Source organism: Lutjanus erythropterus, chromosome 14, assembly GCF_056507025.1.
Source record: "Lutjanus erythropterus isolate fLutEry1 chromosome 14, fLutEry1.hap2, whole genome shotgun sequence".
NCBI classification, from domain to species: Eukaryota; Metazoa; Chordata; class Actinopteri; order Lutjaniformes; family Lutjanidae; genus Lutjanus; species Lutjanus erythropterus.
In genome coordinates, this window is record NC_139330.1 from 20,317,797 (window position 1) to 20,330,545 (window position 12,749).

The 12,749-nt window shown below is 40.8% G+C and overlaps 1 protein-coding gene across 8 annotated transcripts in view; it reads left to right on the forward strand.

The window, feature by feature from the left end:
* The first annotated feature begins 1,377 nt into the window (after positions 1-1,377).
* LOC146315512 (transcription factor COE3) overlaps positions 1,378-12,749 on the forward strand; it is an 85,037-nt gene continuing 73,665 nt past the window's right edge. For 4 of the 8 annotated variants that reach the window (XM_084735463.1, XM_084735467.1, XM_084735461.1 and 1 more), the window contains exons 1-6: positions 1,379-2,132; positions 2,424-2,580; positions 2,878-2,941; positions 3,202-3,257; positions 5,070-5,143; positions 6,835-6,903. In XM_084735463.1, the coding sequence (XP_084591589.1) occupies positions 2,002-2,132; positions 2,424-2,580; positions 2,878-2,941; positions 3,202-3,257; positions 5,070-5,143; positions 6,835-6,903 (551 nt within the window). In that variant the 5' untranslated portion in view covers positions 1,379-2,001. Of the gene's footprint in view, positions 2,133-2,423; positions 2,581-2,877; positions 2,942-3,201; positions 3,258-5,069; positions 5,144-6,834; positions 6,904-12,749 lie in introns of all 8 variants that reach the window. The other 4 variants (XM_084735459.1, XM_084735460.1, XM_084735464.1 and 1 more) reach the window with 2 other exon arrangements.

Sequence of the window (12,749 nt, forward strand, 5' to 3'; positions counted from 1 at the left end):
GATTTTTTACAAAAGGGCCTCCTTTGAGTTTTCCTGATATTTTTTTTTGCACAAATTGAAACTTGTATTTCTCTTAAATAATAAAAAAGTAAAATAAAAAAAAAATCCACACCCTCATTTTGTGACTGGGCAATTTGGCAATAGATTGTGTAGAGGTGAAAGCAACAGCTTATAATTCACTTATCTTTGGCAGCAGCTATTAACCCTCAGCACCAGCTAGATAGATTGCTCAGGATATAGCACACATCTCTCTTCCTCGCACCCTCCCTCCTCTTCTCCCTCCATCCTCTCCTCCTTTTCACCACTAATGAACCGGATTGCTTGCTTGCCCCTCTCGGACAGAGTCGGACATGTAGGCAGTTGGCTCTTTAAAAATGATTAAGATGTTTCTGATTATTACTGATTTTTACAGGACGTGCATGAAATAAAGAAGACACAGAACCATGGATTCTCCTGAAGTTTGTTTAATGTCATCAGACACTGTGGCTCTGATTTTTTTAAGATCATAAAACGAGATCAGAAGGTCTGACTTTATCTTGTGTAAATGGCACAGTGATGTGATTGATTTGTTTTCACATTAATAATATGGTCGCTAAGAAACTGAGCCTGAAACTTTGTTCAAATTTTATGCCCGGCAATAAATAAAAAATAAATTCTCGATAAAGCAAAACAATTGCAAGTCAATCATCTGTTGTTAAAAATTCTAAATGAAAAGTTAATGCAAATTAAAAGATTTATAATCATGTCTGATTCTCTGAAATCAGCGTTATATTAATTACATTTTAATTACAATAAAATAACCCGCAGCGCACAGTTTAAAAAATGCACAATAAAAATGTATCACTTATATGAAGAAACATGATCTGCCATTATTGAAATATGATTTATGGCCTCTTATTCGCACAGCTACTGAGATGCTTTCCATACATTAGTGAACAAACAAGTCAATTTGTAATAATAATAACAAATTTAATCGAATAAATGTGTCAAATGCTATTAATTTTAATCCAATATAATAAAACCAATCACGGAAATTGCTATCATTAGGCCAGCTAAAAATAATAAGCAATGAATCCGGAATTTCGAGTTATTATTATTATGGATTTTTTTTTTATTATTATTATTTTCCTCATTATGTGTGATGGTTACACCCGGTTGAATTTTCCATATCATTAAAAAAATCAAACTCACCACATATAGGGCCTAAGCAAGAGGAAAAGTGGAGCGAGTGAGTGTTCTCAGGCTGCTGCACTATAGGGCTGTACCCGTACAGTGGAGCGCCGCTGCCTGACAGGAACCGTCAGAGCTCCATATATGGTCAAAACCACGCCCCTTCAGCGTCATATTCTGACAGCGCCTCTCCCGTGGGTTTAGAGTTTTGGCTCCCGGGAAAGATTTCAGTCCTCGGGGAAAGAGGGCTTAGTTTTGCATGTTCCCATCCATCCTGCACGACGCGAAAGGGCCCCTTATCCACCTCTCCTGTGTACTAGGAACACCTCCACTGGTGATCAGCCTTTGCCTGTGTTTGTCTTGTGGAGAAGCAGCAGCACCTTTTCAGGAGTGGGTTTTTTATTCAACAAGAAGTCCTGAAGGTTTTGGATGCGGGTGCTTCAGGGATGTGGGCACTTTGAGAGCAGCAGCATCACCCACAAACACAAACAACTGCCATCGATTTTTCTGTGAATAGCACAAAAAAAAAAAAGAAAAAAACAAAGAGGAACAATAGCAACACAAAAAAATCTTGTCTATTGAACAATTCACTTTTCCAGTCTGTGGATACCGCTCTAACTAAGTACAGCACTTTGAGAATTGTTCACATCGGACGGACTGAAGAGGGAGGCAAGACCTGTGGACCGGGTTTTCCCTCGCAAGTCTGAATCGGCTCTCGCTACTTATCCCGTGAAAAAAAAGAACAAGAACCCTAAAGGATAACACGCTTTGGACGTTTATTTTCCCCCCGTAATTTCGCAGGAGGCTCTTTTTCCACGCAAATTGTCCTAAATGTTTGGGATTCAGGAAACTATACCGCGGGGTGGGACGACGATGAAGGAGGAACCGCTGGGTGGACTGAACTCGGTCCGCTCCTGGATGCACACAGCTGGGGTGGTGGATGCAAACACAGCCGCCCAAAGGTACGCATGCCAAAAAGCATCTGATTTTTCTCACGCATTCCCTCCTCATCATATCGACCCCTCAATCCCCTGAATACTCTGTATCAATTACGGTCTCCCAATAAATGCCCCCCCTTCGGCTTTTCCCTTCTTTCATTACATCAGATTACCCATTATTGTGACAAATCAAGAAATCTCCCCCGTACTCAAGCGTGCTTCTGCATCTCCAATGTTTCCATCAGCCTGCTCCATCATCTAGTATCCCCGGTGTCCGGTGCTTAACCGAGATGGTCTCTTGTTTTCTCCCCGCAGCGGTGTCGGCTTGGCACGGGCACATTATGAAAAGCAGCCCCCTTCCAACCTCAGAAAATCCAATTTTTTCCATTTCGTCCTGGCGCTGTATGACAGACAGGGTCAGCCCGTGGAGATCGAAAGGACAGCTTTTGTGGACTTTGTGGAGAAAGAAAAAGTAAGCGGTGTATTTGAGAAATAACATGCAAACCCCCTGTACATAATCAGCACATGTAGCCTATCGAAATTATGTTCTCTGAAAATGGCAATGGGGTTACTAAGGGGATGTCACGTGTAATATTGATTTTTTTTAAAAACTCAATTCGTTGATGACAGAGAGTCGTTTTTAGAACAACTAAAGCTGTTTCTCTTCTTTTGCACAGAAACTATAAATATTTTTTATGCAAACACACAGACATGTGATAGGCAAGTTGTTTTGTTGTTGCTGATTTTCACAAACTGTTGTCTCCTACAGGAACCAACCAGTGAAAAAACTAACAATGGGATACATTACAAACTACAGTTATTGTACAGCAATGGTGAGTTCAAGTGTCGTTAATATTTTGCAAACACGTGGAAATACATCAAATAGTATTTGGTCTGTCTGCATAAAACCACATTTAATAATAACAGTAATTATTATTATTATAATAAAAGGCAGTCTAACAATTTTATAATAACAGCCTGAGCTCTTTATATTTTTTATTGCATGTTCTAAACTTTTTTTTCCCGAAGGCTTTCTCTTTTTTATTTATTGCCTTCAGTTCCTCAAAATTCTTCTTCTTCTCTCTTCATGCAGGCGTCAGAACAGAACAGGATCTTTACATACGGTTAATCGATTCCATGACGAAGCAGGTAAGCTGCTGTTACACTTGTTTCTACGCACACATCCATGCTTCACTTCTGCACAAAAAACAAAACAAACAACAAAAAAAAACTTAACACGCCGTGTAAATTCTTCTCAGCCCTTAGATGCAACTGCACACGCTTTTCGGAAAGAAATAAAGATCTGCCTGCAAAATGCACTTGTGGCACAAAATAAAATCAAATTACCGGTGTAACAAGAGCAGACAGCTTCCATTTTGACTGTTTATGCTCGGTCATATCATATTGCAAGACTCCTAAAAGTCAATTTTACTCTGGCAGAGTTAGGCTTCAGTTTGTCCAACATTAAAATTTAAACACCACGTCTGCTCCATGTGATCTAATATGACTTTTCCTGCAGAGAGTAAGAGGTGACGCTCGAAACTTACTTTAAAATTGTGCATTAAATATTATATTTATAAATATAAATATTAATATTTTTTGCTGAGGTGACTTTTGACCCAGAGAGCCCGGCGCTCAAAATGTTATTATTACATAATGCACGTTTCAAGCCAACGCAAAGATTTGCAAACGTAATTATAATTATGGGAATAAAATCACACGTCGTTATTTCAGCTCTCCATCTGACTTTTTGGTATTAAACAGAGTGTTTAGGTGGAGGCTTGTTCTGAATAGAGCCGTGAAGCCTGGACCACTGGTCACAGACAACATTCCTGTGCGAATGATCCGAGTCAATGACGCAGAACAAGCAATTTATGGATTTGTGTTTCTACAGCTGCAAATAGCGACATAAATCAAACCAATATAGAAGATAATCGCCCGGTAAGGTTCCCAGAAAAAAAGGGGAAAAAAAGAAAAAGGGGGGGAAAAAACAGCAGGTCAAGTAGGACAGCTCTTTTTAAAAGCGACCTGGTTCAGATATGTCACTTTTTTTTAAATTATATTGGCCTCAGACATACCAGAAAAAATATTTAAAAAATATGAATGGCATCACATTATAATGAATCAAACCCCTATTTATTTTCTTGTATTTTTATTTGTGTTATTTCTTCAGTATTTTGTCAATAATGTAGTGGGGTTTTTTTTGCCTGCGTTTACACACTCGGTGCCGGTTCAGTTGTATATACGAGGGAGTGAAGTGTCTATCCTTAGAAATGGAAGAAGAAGGAGGGAGGGATCGAGGGAGGGAGAGAAGAGCGGCAGAACTGATAGCTCCACGCCATCTGTTTCAGCCAATGCTCAAAAATTACTCAACCGTACCGCCAGACACCGCTTTTTATCCACAGAAAGATCATTGTTAGCGGCTCAAAATAAACAACAGATTGCCCATTAACACTTTCCCCCAAATATCCCCAGATTATAAGCATATTGATGACACTTCTATTGGATCTCTCCTTATGAAAATCTCTCTGTCTCCCTCTCCTTCTCTGTCTGTCTGTCTGAGCCACAGGATATTATCTAGATTAATAAAAAAATACAATTTATTATTATTATCATCACCATAATCATTAGAATTAATTTTATAATTATATTTGTATTATTGCTGCCACTGGAAATATTGTTGGTGTTGTAATTATTATTAGTTATTTTTGGAATTGTTGTCATTGATGTTTATATTAATTAACATAATTTATATTGCTGTGATTTTCTTACTTAGCCCCTGCACTCCTGTAATATATTCTGCTGTCCTGACATCATGTGTATTCATGCCCTGATTTATTTTATTAAGTGCAAAAATAGCAGATACGTGAGTCTAATTATTTGTGAATTTTACGTGAGTTAATATGTGTTTAAGAGACGACTGTGTTCTCACTTTATTTCCATTTCATTTCCTTTCCAAAGGCCATAGTTTATGAGGGCCAGGACAAGAATCCAGAAATGTGCAGAGTTCTTCTTACTCATGAAATTATGTGCAGGTAAGCATCTTTTTTTTTTTTTTTTTTTTTTGCTCTGTCCATTTTGCAGATCCAGGCAAAAAGTAATTCCCCTCCTCCCCTTCGATAAGTTTTGACACTCATGATGTGATGCAGCAATCCACTGACTGTCCTGTGGAGCTGCTGTCATTTCTAACTTTGATATGATGTGATTCAACTTTGATATGAGTATGAATGTGACAGTGAAAATTAACTGACTGTCTTTTCCACTGAAGGGAAATTGAACGTATAATAAACAGCCAGTGACACAGTACACAAGTTATGTTTTTTAATTTGCATTTTATTTATTTTTTATATTTTAAGAATTGTGTGTCATCATTTAAGAAGCCTGCCAGAGACAATGTGTTTTCTGTTAAGTTATGCACAGGCGTCACATGCTATGTATCAGTTTTTTTTCTCCTCTCCAGCACAGAGTCAGTTCTCGGTTGATCCCACCTGTCAACAATGATCAGCGAGCCTTTTAGCGTCATTTAACCACATAAATCTCAACCTCTCATATTGCGGCTGCTATTCAGCGGTGTCATTGATACTAAAAGGAAAAACGCCTTTTGTTGTTATTGTTGAGCTCAGCATGAGCTTTGTGAACATTGAATTCGGATACTGTCGGTTAACCTCTCCTTTGTTGCACCGGTGCATTGTTCAAGTTACTGCTTGGGAGCAAGTGCAGCATGAGAACTGAGAATGATTTGTCTTTTTCCATGCATAAACTCATCACTCACGCTCAATTTATACATGCATCCATCACTTATTTGTGACACGTTGAATATGCTCGTGCTCTAGAGGTAATATATTTTTTTTGTCAGGAAGAGGTGCGTTTTGCTGCTGAATAAAGAACTACTTTATCAGATAAGAAGATATACATAATAAGAAGAGTTATAATCAGAATAATCTTTTGATATCTTATTTTTTTAGGCTTGTAATACACTAGATTTTGAATTATATTTTTGCTCTAATACTTTGAGGTGCCTCAGCTATAAAACACATCTTTATTATTGCTGCTAGAAAGTCGTGTAAATCAGACAAATTTAAATAGCTTGTGCTTGACTGACAGTAGCTTTGCACAAAATCTTTGTTTTTCTTCCGGCACCATATGGCATAAATCAATCTTATTCACATATGTTTATATGTTTTCATTTCAAATGGAAGCCGGGGATGATGTATTTGTTTATTTTTGCAGTTTTGATTCAAGTCCCAATCAAAGACGTGAGAGGCAGCTAGCTATAGGCTCAGGGAGGAGATGGTTGAAAACATGTGGTGGAAGATAGATTAGTGCTTTTGAGGCCATAATTGATAAATGCCCCGCAGAAATATTGGTTGAGGGTGGCACCTTGCATCTCCCTCAGAAATAGCAGCTTGGCAATTAGAGGTAAACAAAAGCTGAAGCTGTGAAAAGTGACTCCCCTGCCTCCTGGCCCAATCCCCACTCCCCTCCCCTCCAACACTAAGCCAAACAACACAACATGTTGTTTTCACCATTTTTATCAGCCATCAGCATCAATGGAATGGATAGATTGAGTGAAGGAAATCTCATGGCGAATTTTTTTTTCCCCGATATCAAACCCACTCCAAGGCACTTAATAAATGTATGTGGTTTTGTATGCATTATTTATTTATTTTTATTTATTTAGCAAAGTATTGCTTGCTCTAAAACACACTTGTCTATGTTCCTATAGCCGATGCTGTGACAAGAAAAGCTGTGGAAACAGGAACGAGACTCCATCAGACCCTGTGATCATTGACAGGTAGGCTGTGTGCGCCTTCTTCTTGTGTGTTAGTGAATGAGTGAGTGACTAAATGGATGAGTGGCTGAGTGGATGAGCAGGCACATGGATGAGCTAGTGAACAAATGAGTTCCCTCCCGGTGTGCCAGACGGCCCAGTTGGGTTGACTTGCATCTTATAGCAGCCCACAGTGTGGGAACTGTGGGGTGATTGTGTGTGTGAGTGGCTGAGGGGCGTCTTTCCCAGGTACCTGTGCACCGAGGGGCGGTCACCACCTGGATAGGGTTTGTTCAATCACAGGTGGTTCAATCACTAGAGGATCATGCTGGGAATACACCTAATTAGCTTAGGCAACTTCACATTTATTTGGCTGGCTTCCCCCTCTTTGTTTACGACAGTGATGCTTACACTGTCAATAGTTGTTTTTCATTGACTGTTTCCTTCTCTCGAGTTAGCTGTGAGCTAGACGCCATTAAAGTTTCGTTTTAGAAGGGATAAACATTTTATGTCCGCTGTTTTGTTCTGCACCTTCAGGGAAGCTGCATCTGCCACATTTATATTACCTTCATCACTTTCTAAAGAGGGTGGATAAATGGTCTCCTCTCAGGCATTGACATTTTTCTCACAAGTCCTGGTCAGTCTGAATATGTTTAGGTGTGTGTGGGTGTGTGTGTTGGATATAGGGGTGAGGCAGGGGGTGCAGTTTGAGCGTCGATCTCAATGTAACTCTCACCACGTAGTAGGGAGAGACAGCAATGCTAATGTTTGACTAGCCGGAATCACTGTTTGCTTAGTGGAGAATGCCTGGTATCTGACAGAGGGGACAACTCTCTTATTAGTAATCAAATAGGGCTGAGCAGTTGTTGCTGCCACTCCACTCCAGCGGCTTCTCATGCATCAGGAAGTAGGAGCTGGCTGCCCTGGGAGCCTGGATGGATTACCAGAGCTACTGCTGTCTGAACTCAAAACTCACACAGACACATGGAGATGGCACGCACAAACACGCAGACATGCAGACACACACAAGCGTGGATGTCCTCATATGCACGCATGCTCCTTGTGTGTTGTTTATGCTTGACAGCCACAGTGCATCATGTGCAAGGGTCAATATCATTAGCTTTTTTTTGCTGTATCTGGCACCAAGTGGATTGCTTCAAGGAATAATTTGCAGCATTGTCTTTAAAAACAATGTACAAACTCAAATATAATCCATTTCAGTCATCACTTATGACTCACTAGAAGTGTGTGGTAGTGGCTGTAGCTGTATCTGCCTGCATTTCATTATTTTTCTCATTATTTTGCTGTGTTCAGGACACTTTACCAGCCCAAAACATCAGTATTTGACATCCTGGTATTTTTCTGGTGAGACCAGCTCAGACAAATCCCACTGATTCTATCTTTAATTTATTAGTCAAGTGCGTTTGTTAGTGAAGGGACGAGACATTAACATATAACTTGAGACGTCTACTTTGCCTAATTTCCGCTGCTTTTATGTTTGCTTTGTGTCGCTTTTACTGCTTAGAGTTTCGTACACCATTGTTCTTCAATCTGCCAGACAAAACATGTAACATAAGTACAATAAGCAAAATGAATGCATGGAGAATTAAAGTCAAGAAAGAGGGGTGGGAAAAAAAAGAGCAGGGAGAAAAAAGAAGCGGATGGATATTGTAAGCTCAACTGGCTCAGGGAGGGCTCGGATTTTCATTGTGACGAGCCTGAATAGGAGTAGAGTATCCCTTTCCTTGCACAATGAGCGGCTCTGTTGAAACACAAAAGCATATGTTCCTCATTAGACCCTCCCATTGTCTCCATGTCGTAACTATGAGCCCGTCAGCTCACCCTAACAGACCCACACAGGTTCCCAGTGACTCGCAGAAAGAGGGGTGCTTGTGAAAGGTTGCAGGGTTTAGCAAGAGTTACGGACATGACCAGAGCACGCTAAGATTATTTACCGCAATTACTCGACCGTTCCCGTTGTGCATATGGGTGAGCTTTTAGTTAAAGCGTCCATGTTTTACAGCCTTTTCTGTTACATCTGTCATTTTCTCATGCACATCATTACAGGCACCTGTGCTGCGGTCGCTGCTGGCAGAGACTGATTATTTCCAATTGAGTAGAACATAGTTGAGTGACATAAACCTAGAGGAGAGGTTTGATTGTTGAATCAGGCATGTCTCATCTGTCTACAATTACAGTATGAAAACCAGCGAGCACTGCCACATTTCCTGGAGAAACAGTAGCATGGCCGAACCTTAAGAAACAGATTTGGAGTGAATCATTGATGGCGTTCACTCGCTGTAACATTTTCCCAGATGGTAAGAGGGGAAAGCGCACACAGCTAGCTGGCATCTAGCAAGACATTAACTGGCGTTCCCATGGATCTGGCATATCCAACGGAGTTTGGGAAACTTATCATTCCAAATGTGTCCTATTTTCCTGCGGTCAAGCCAGACATCTGTTTACCCTATTTTCTCTCAGAGTTTTGATACAGATTTTCACTCAGATTTTTGAAGAGGAAGGATTCTCTTTAAAAAAAAAAAAAAAGTTGGTTAGATATAGGCCCAACAGCTGTCACAAAGTTTCAGCACTGCTTGGTCTTTAAATATTTCAGCACTTACATTTGATGCCCTTGCATTATTCATACTCCTTTTTGGATGAAGAAAGGCCCTATTTTAGCTCCATTTGGGTGGGTTTATATGTGTTGTGACTCAAATTTTGGTATCTTTTGGGGAAAGTCAGTACATATTTTGCTCTACAGGAAAAAAAGTATTGTTTTTCAGTAGCATGAGTGAGGGTGCTTTTTTCTTTCTTCCAATGTGTGATCAGAAAATAAAAAATTGAAAGTTAAAGCTGCTGCAAGAAACTTTCATGTTTTGTTGATTTTGGAGGTGCCTGTGGTCAAAAGCACACAAAATATAACGTCAAAAATCATCTAAATAAAAATGTTTGGCCAGTGTACTACTCACTGTAACTCTCCTGGTAAAAAAGTGAACACAGGCTTGTTTCACCTTATTTCACAGATAATCCAATCTGGTGAAAGACATTAAGAGCAGCTATACATAAATAGCCTTTTCGTCTTTTTGCTGATAGTCTTGTTTGCTTATATCGGTCATATAGAGGCAACAGTAATAAATTGAGACTGTTTCATAGCCAGGTAAAAACTCCTTGTAGTAGCTTTAAATAAAAGAAAACTAATTGCACTGTTGCTATGACCGTATCACTTTGCTGTATAATCATCTCTCCCCTTTATAAATCCAGCAGTGCTACAGATGTCACATTCATAAGTTAATGGTGCCTTAAAGTAACCGGGGGTGTAGGTTGATTCAGTCGGTAATTTGAGTCTTAAGAATTATAGTGATGAGGCACCCAATATCTGATTAGATGCTTTTCCCATTTACAGTGCATGTAGTGTATAGCCAAACATAACTCAATTTGCGATGACTCTCCAGGTCTGGTATCTGTCTTCACTCTCTTGCATATTGACTTTGTCTTCTCTTGTGTGAAAGATTAGATACATTGTTCAGGCTTACACATGGATTTTGTAATAAGACAGCACATGTTGTTGAAAGAGGAGAGAAAATGACTCATTCTGCGTGTCGGGGGTTCAAAGGTCACGCTTTACTCTGAGAGGCTGCAGCAATTTATGCAAGCAGGAATCGAGACAGACGGAGGGAGAATGTGATATCAGTGTGTGTTCTGCCCATATATGAATTTTGAATTTAATGTATGTTCATACAGTTTAACATCCTGTGTCAATTTACGCTGCCATTCACAAACGGACTTTGGAGCGGACCTAAACATGTCAGCTCCATTTATTCCAGCGACTACGGCGCTCCCTTTCACTTCCTGTCACAAAGGTCAAAGAGCGCTGACCTTTGGAGTGCAGCCCAGCCACTGAATAATTCATGACATTGACTTGTTTTTTCCCTTATTTTTTCCCCCTTGTCTCTTTTTTTTTTTGGTCAGCAGCACACATGGTTGTGCTGTGGGAGGCTTTTATTCATTTAGCTCATTTATAAAGGCCTCACCGCACCTGTTCGTGTGTTAATGCAATTAAATTTTGGCCTAATGTAAATTTTGCTTAGCTTTCCGTTATGTCCCTCATTAGCGAGCCTGTATTTTCTAAATGACTTTGCGTTATCGTTCATTTGTGGAACACCTACGAGGTCATTTCCCAGAGTGCACTTGACTTGTTGTCAAGTTGTTTACCAGAAACAAAAGACCGCAGTCTTAGAACGCCTCACATGTGGTTCCCCCGGCCTTCTAAGAAACAAATCGGAAAATTTGTGTGCTCCCATCTGGTTTTTGCAAAACCGTGATTACCTCCAAAAGCTGAACAAATGCCAGTATTTATAAGGTCAGCCCTTTATGTGGAAATGTGATGTAAATGAGAATCAGCGAAAGGGGACATTAAACAAAATTAAATTCATTGTCTCCTTTAATGTCATTTACATTTTTGGCTAAGCCCTGGACTGTCAAAGAGGATTTCTAAAACCATTTTAATTGCACATCAGCATTGGAAAAGAGGGGAGCGTTTTCACCGAGCGGCTGTGTTGATAACCTGCGAAGAGAAGTCTGTTTATGAAGTACCTAAATGACATGTTTTCACTGCATCTGCGGAGGGGCAATTAAGATGGCACTCGGTAGGTAGTGTTAATCTAGCATTGTGCTCCCACCATCCATAATGAAAATGATGCAGCGGATGGGGTCACTGTTGTTGTGATTGAGAGTTGATTGCTGCAGGTGTTCCTTCTGGATTTTTTACATTACACCACTGAGCCGTGGGACATGCACTGCCATGTTTTTAAGGCTTTACAGTGAGTCATTTAAAGCTGCTAACTTGTATAGGAAATGCTCTCTTCTTCTATATTTACACACACGTGCAAACACCTGCGCACACCTTTTCATTTGCGGCTTAGCAAAACATCCATCTCTGCGTTTTATTTATGGTGTAATTCATGTGACAGATGTGGGTTTTTTGACGCCCATTGAGAAACGCGAGAATAAGCTGGCCACCCCTGCCTGAAGTCGACGTGATGTTTGAGTGAAGCCTGTCTCCTCCCGAGCCAGAGTAGGAAGAGCAGGAAGTGTTGAGAGTGAAAGCTGTACTTGGCAGCTCTCCTTTGGCTTGCACTTGCCGAAAAATGAAACCCAGACCCTCTCTGCAGCCCCAGAGCCAGAACCTCCTTCCCAGCGCTCCAACATCCAGGATTGGGTAATACTGTTCACTAAGCAAAACATTACCTCAAATTATTCTCGCCCTGTTTTCTATTCCCTCCTCCCTCATGTCGGTTTTATCGCAGTTTGTAAATGTCAAGACACGTACAAAGACGCACAGTATAAATGATATTTTCCAAATTATGCTCACATGTTTGGGTTCACATGAGTGGCGGCTGAACGTAACGTGGTGCCTGACGCTCCCGAGGGAGACCCACCTCACTAGGGTAGGATTCCCCAGTGGCATCAGCTAATGGCAAGACTTGACAACAGCAGAGAAGCCGGGGGTGTTGTGTTTTACTAGCGCTGAGCAGGGGTGATGACTTTAACATGTGTGCAGAGAAAGACGGAGATGTTTGTGTGCTGTGTGTGTGTCTCTGTGTGTGCATGTGTGTGTGTGTGTGTGTGCTGTGCTAAAGAGAGAGGTGTGCAGTACGAAAGAGTGGCGCGGGCCAACAGAGCGACGGATTCGGCTCCAGCTTGACGGCAGTGAAAGACGAAACATGGTTCCACATGTGTTGAGAAAGAGCAGTCCATCTGTCCATGGAGACAACCCCTCCCCCCCCTTCGCCACCCCCCACTTCTCTTTCCCTCTTTCCTTCTCTTCCTCCTCTCCTTCTCCTTCTCCTCCTCCTCCTCCCCTCCACCAC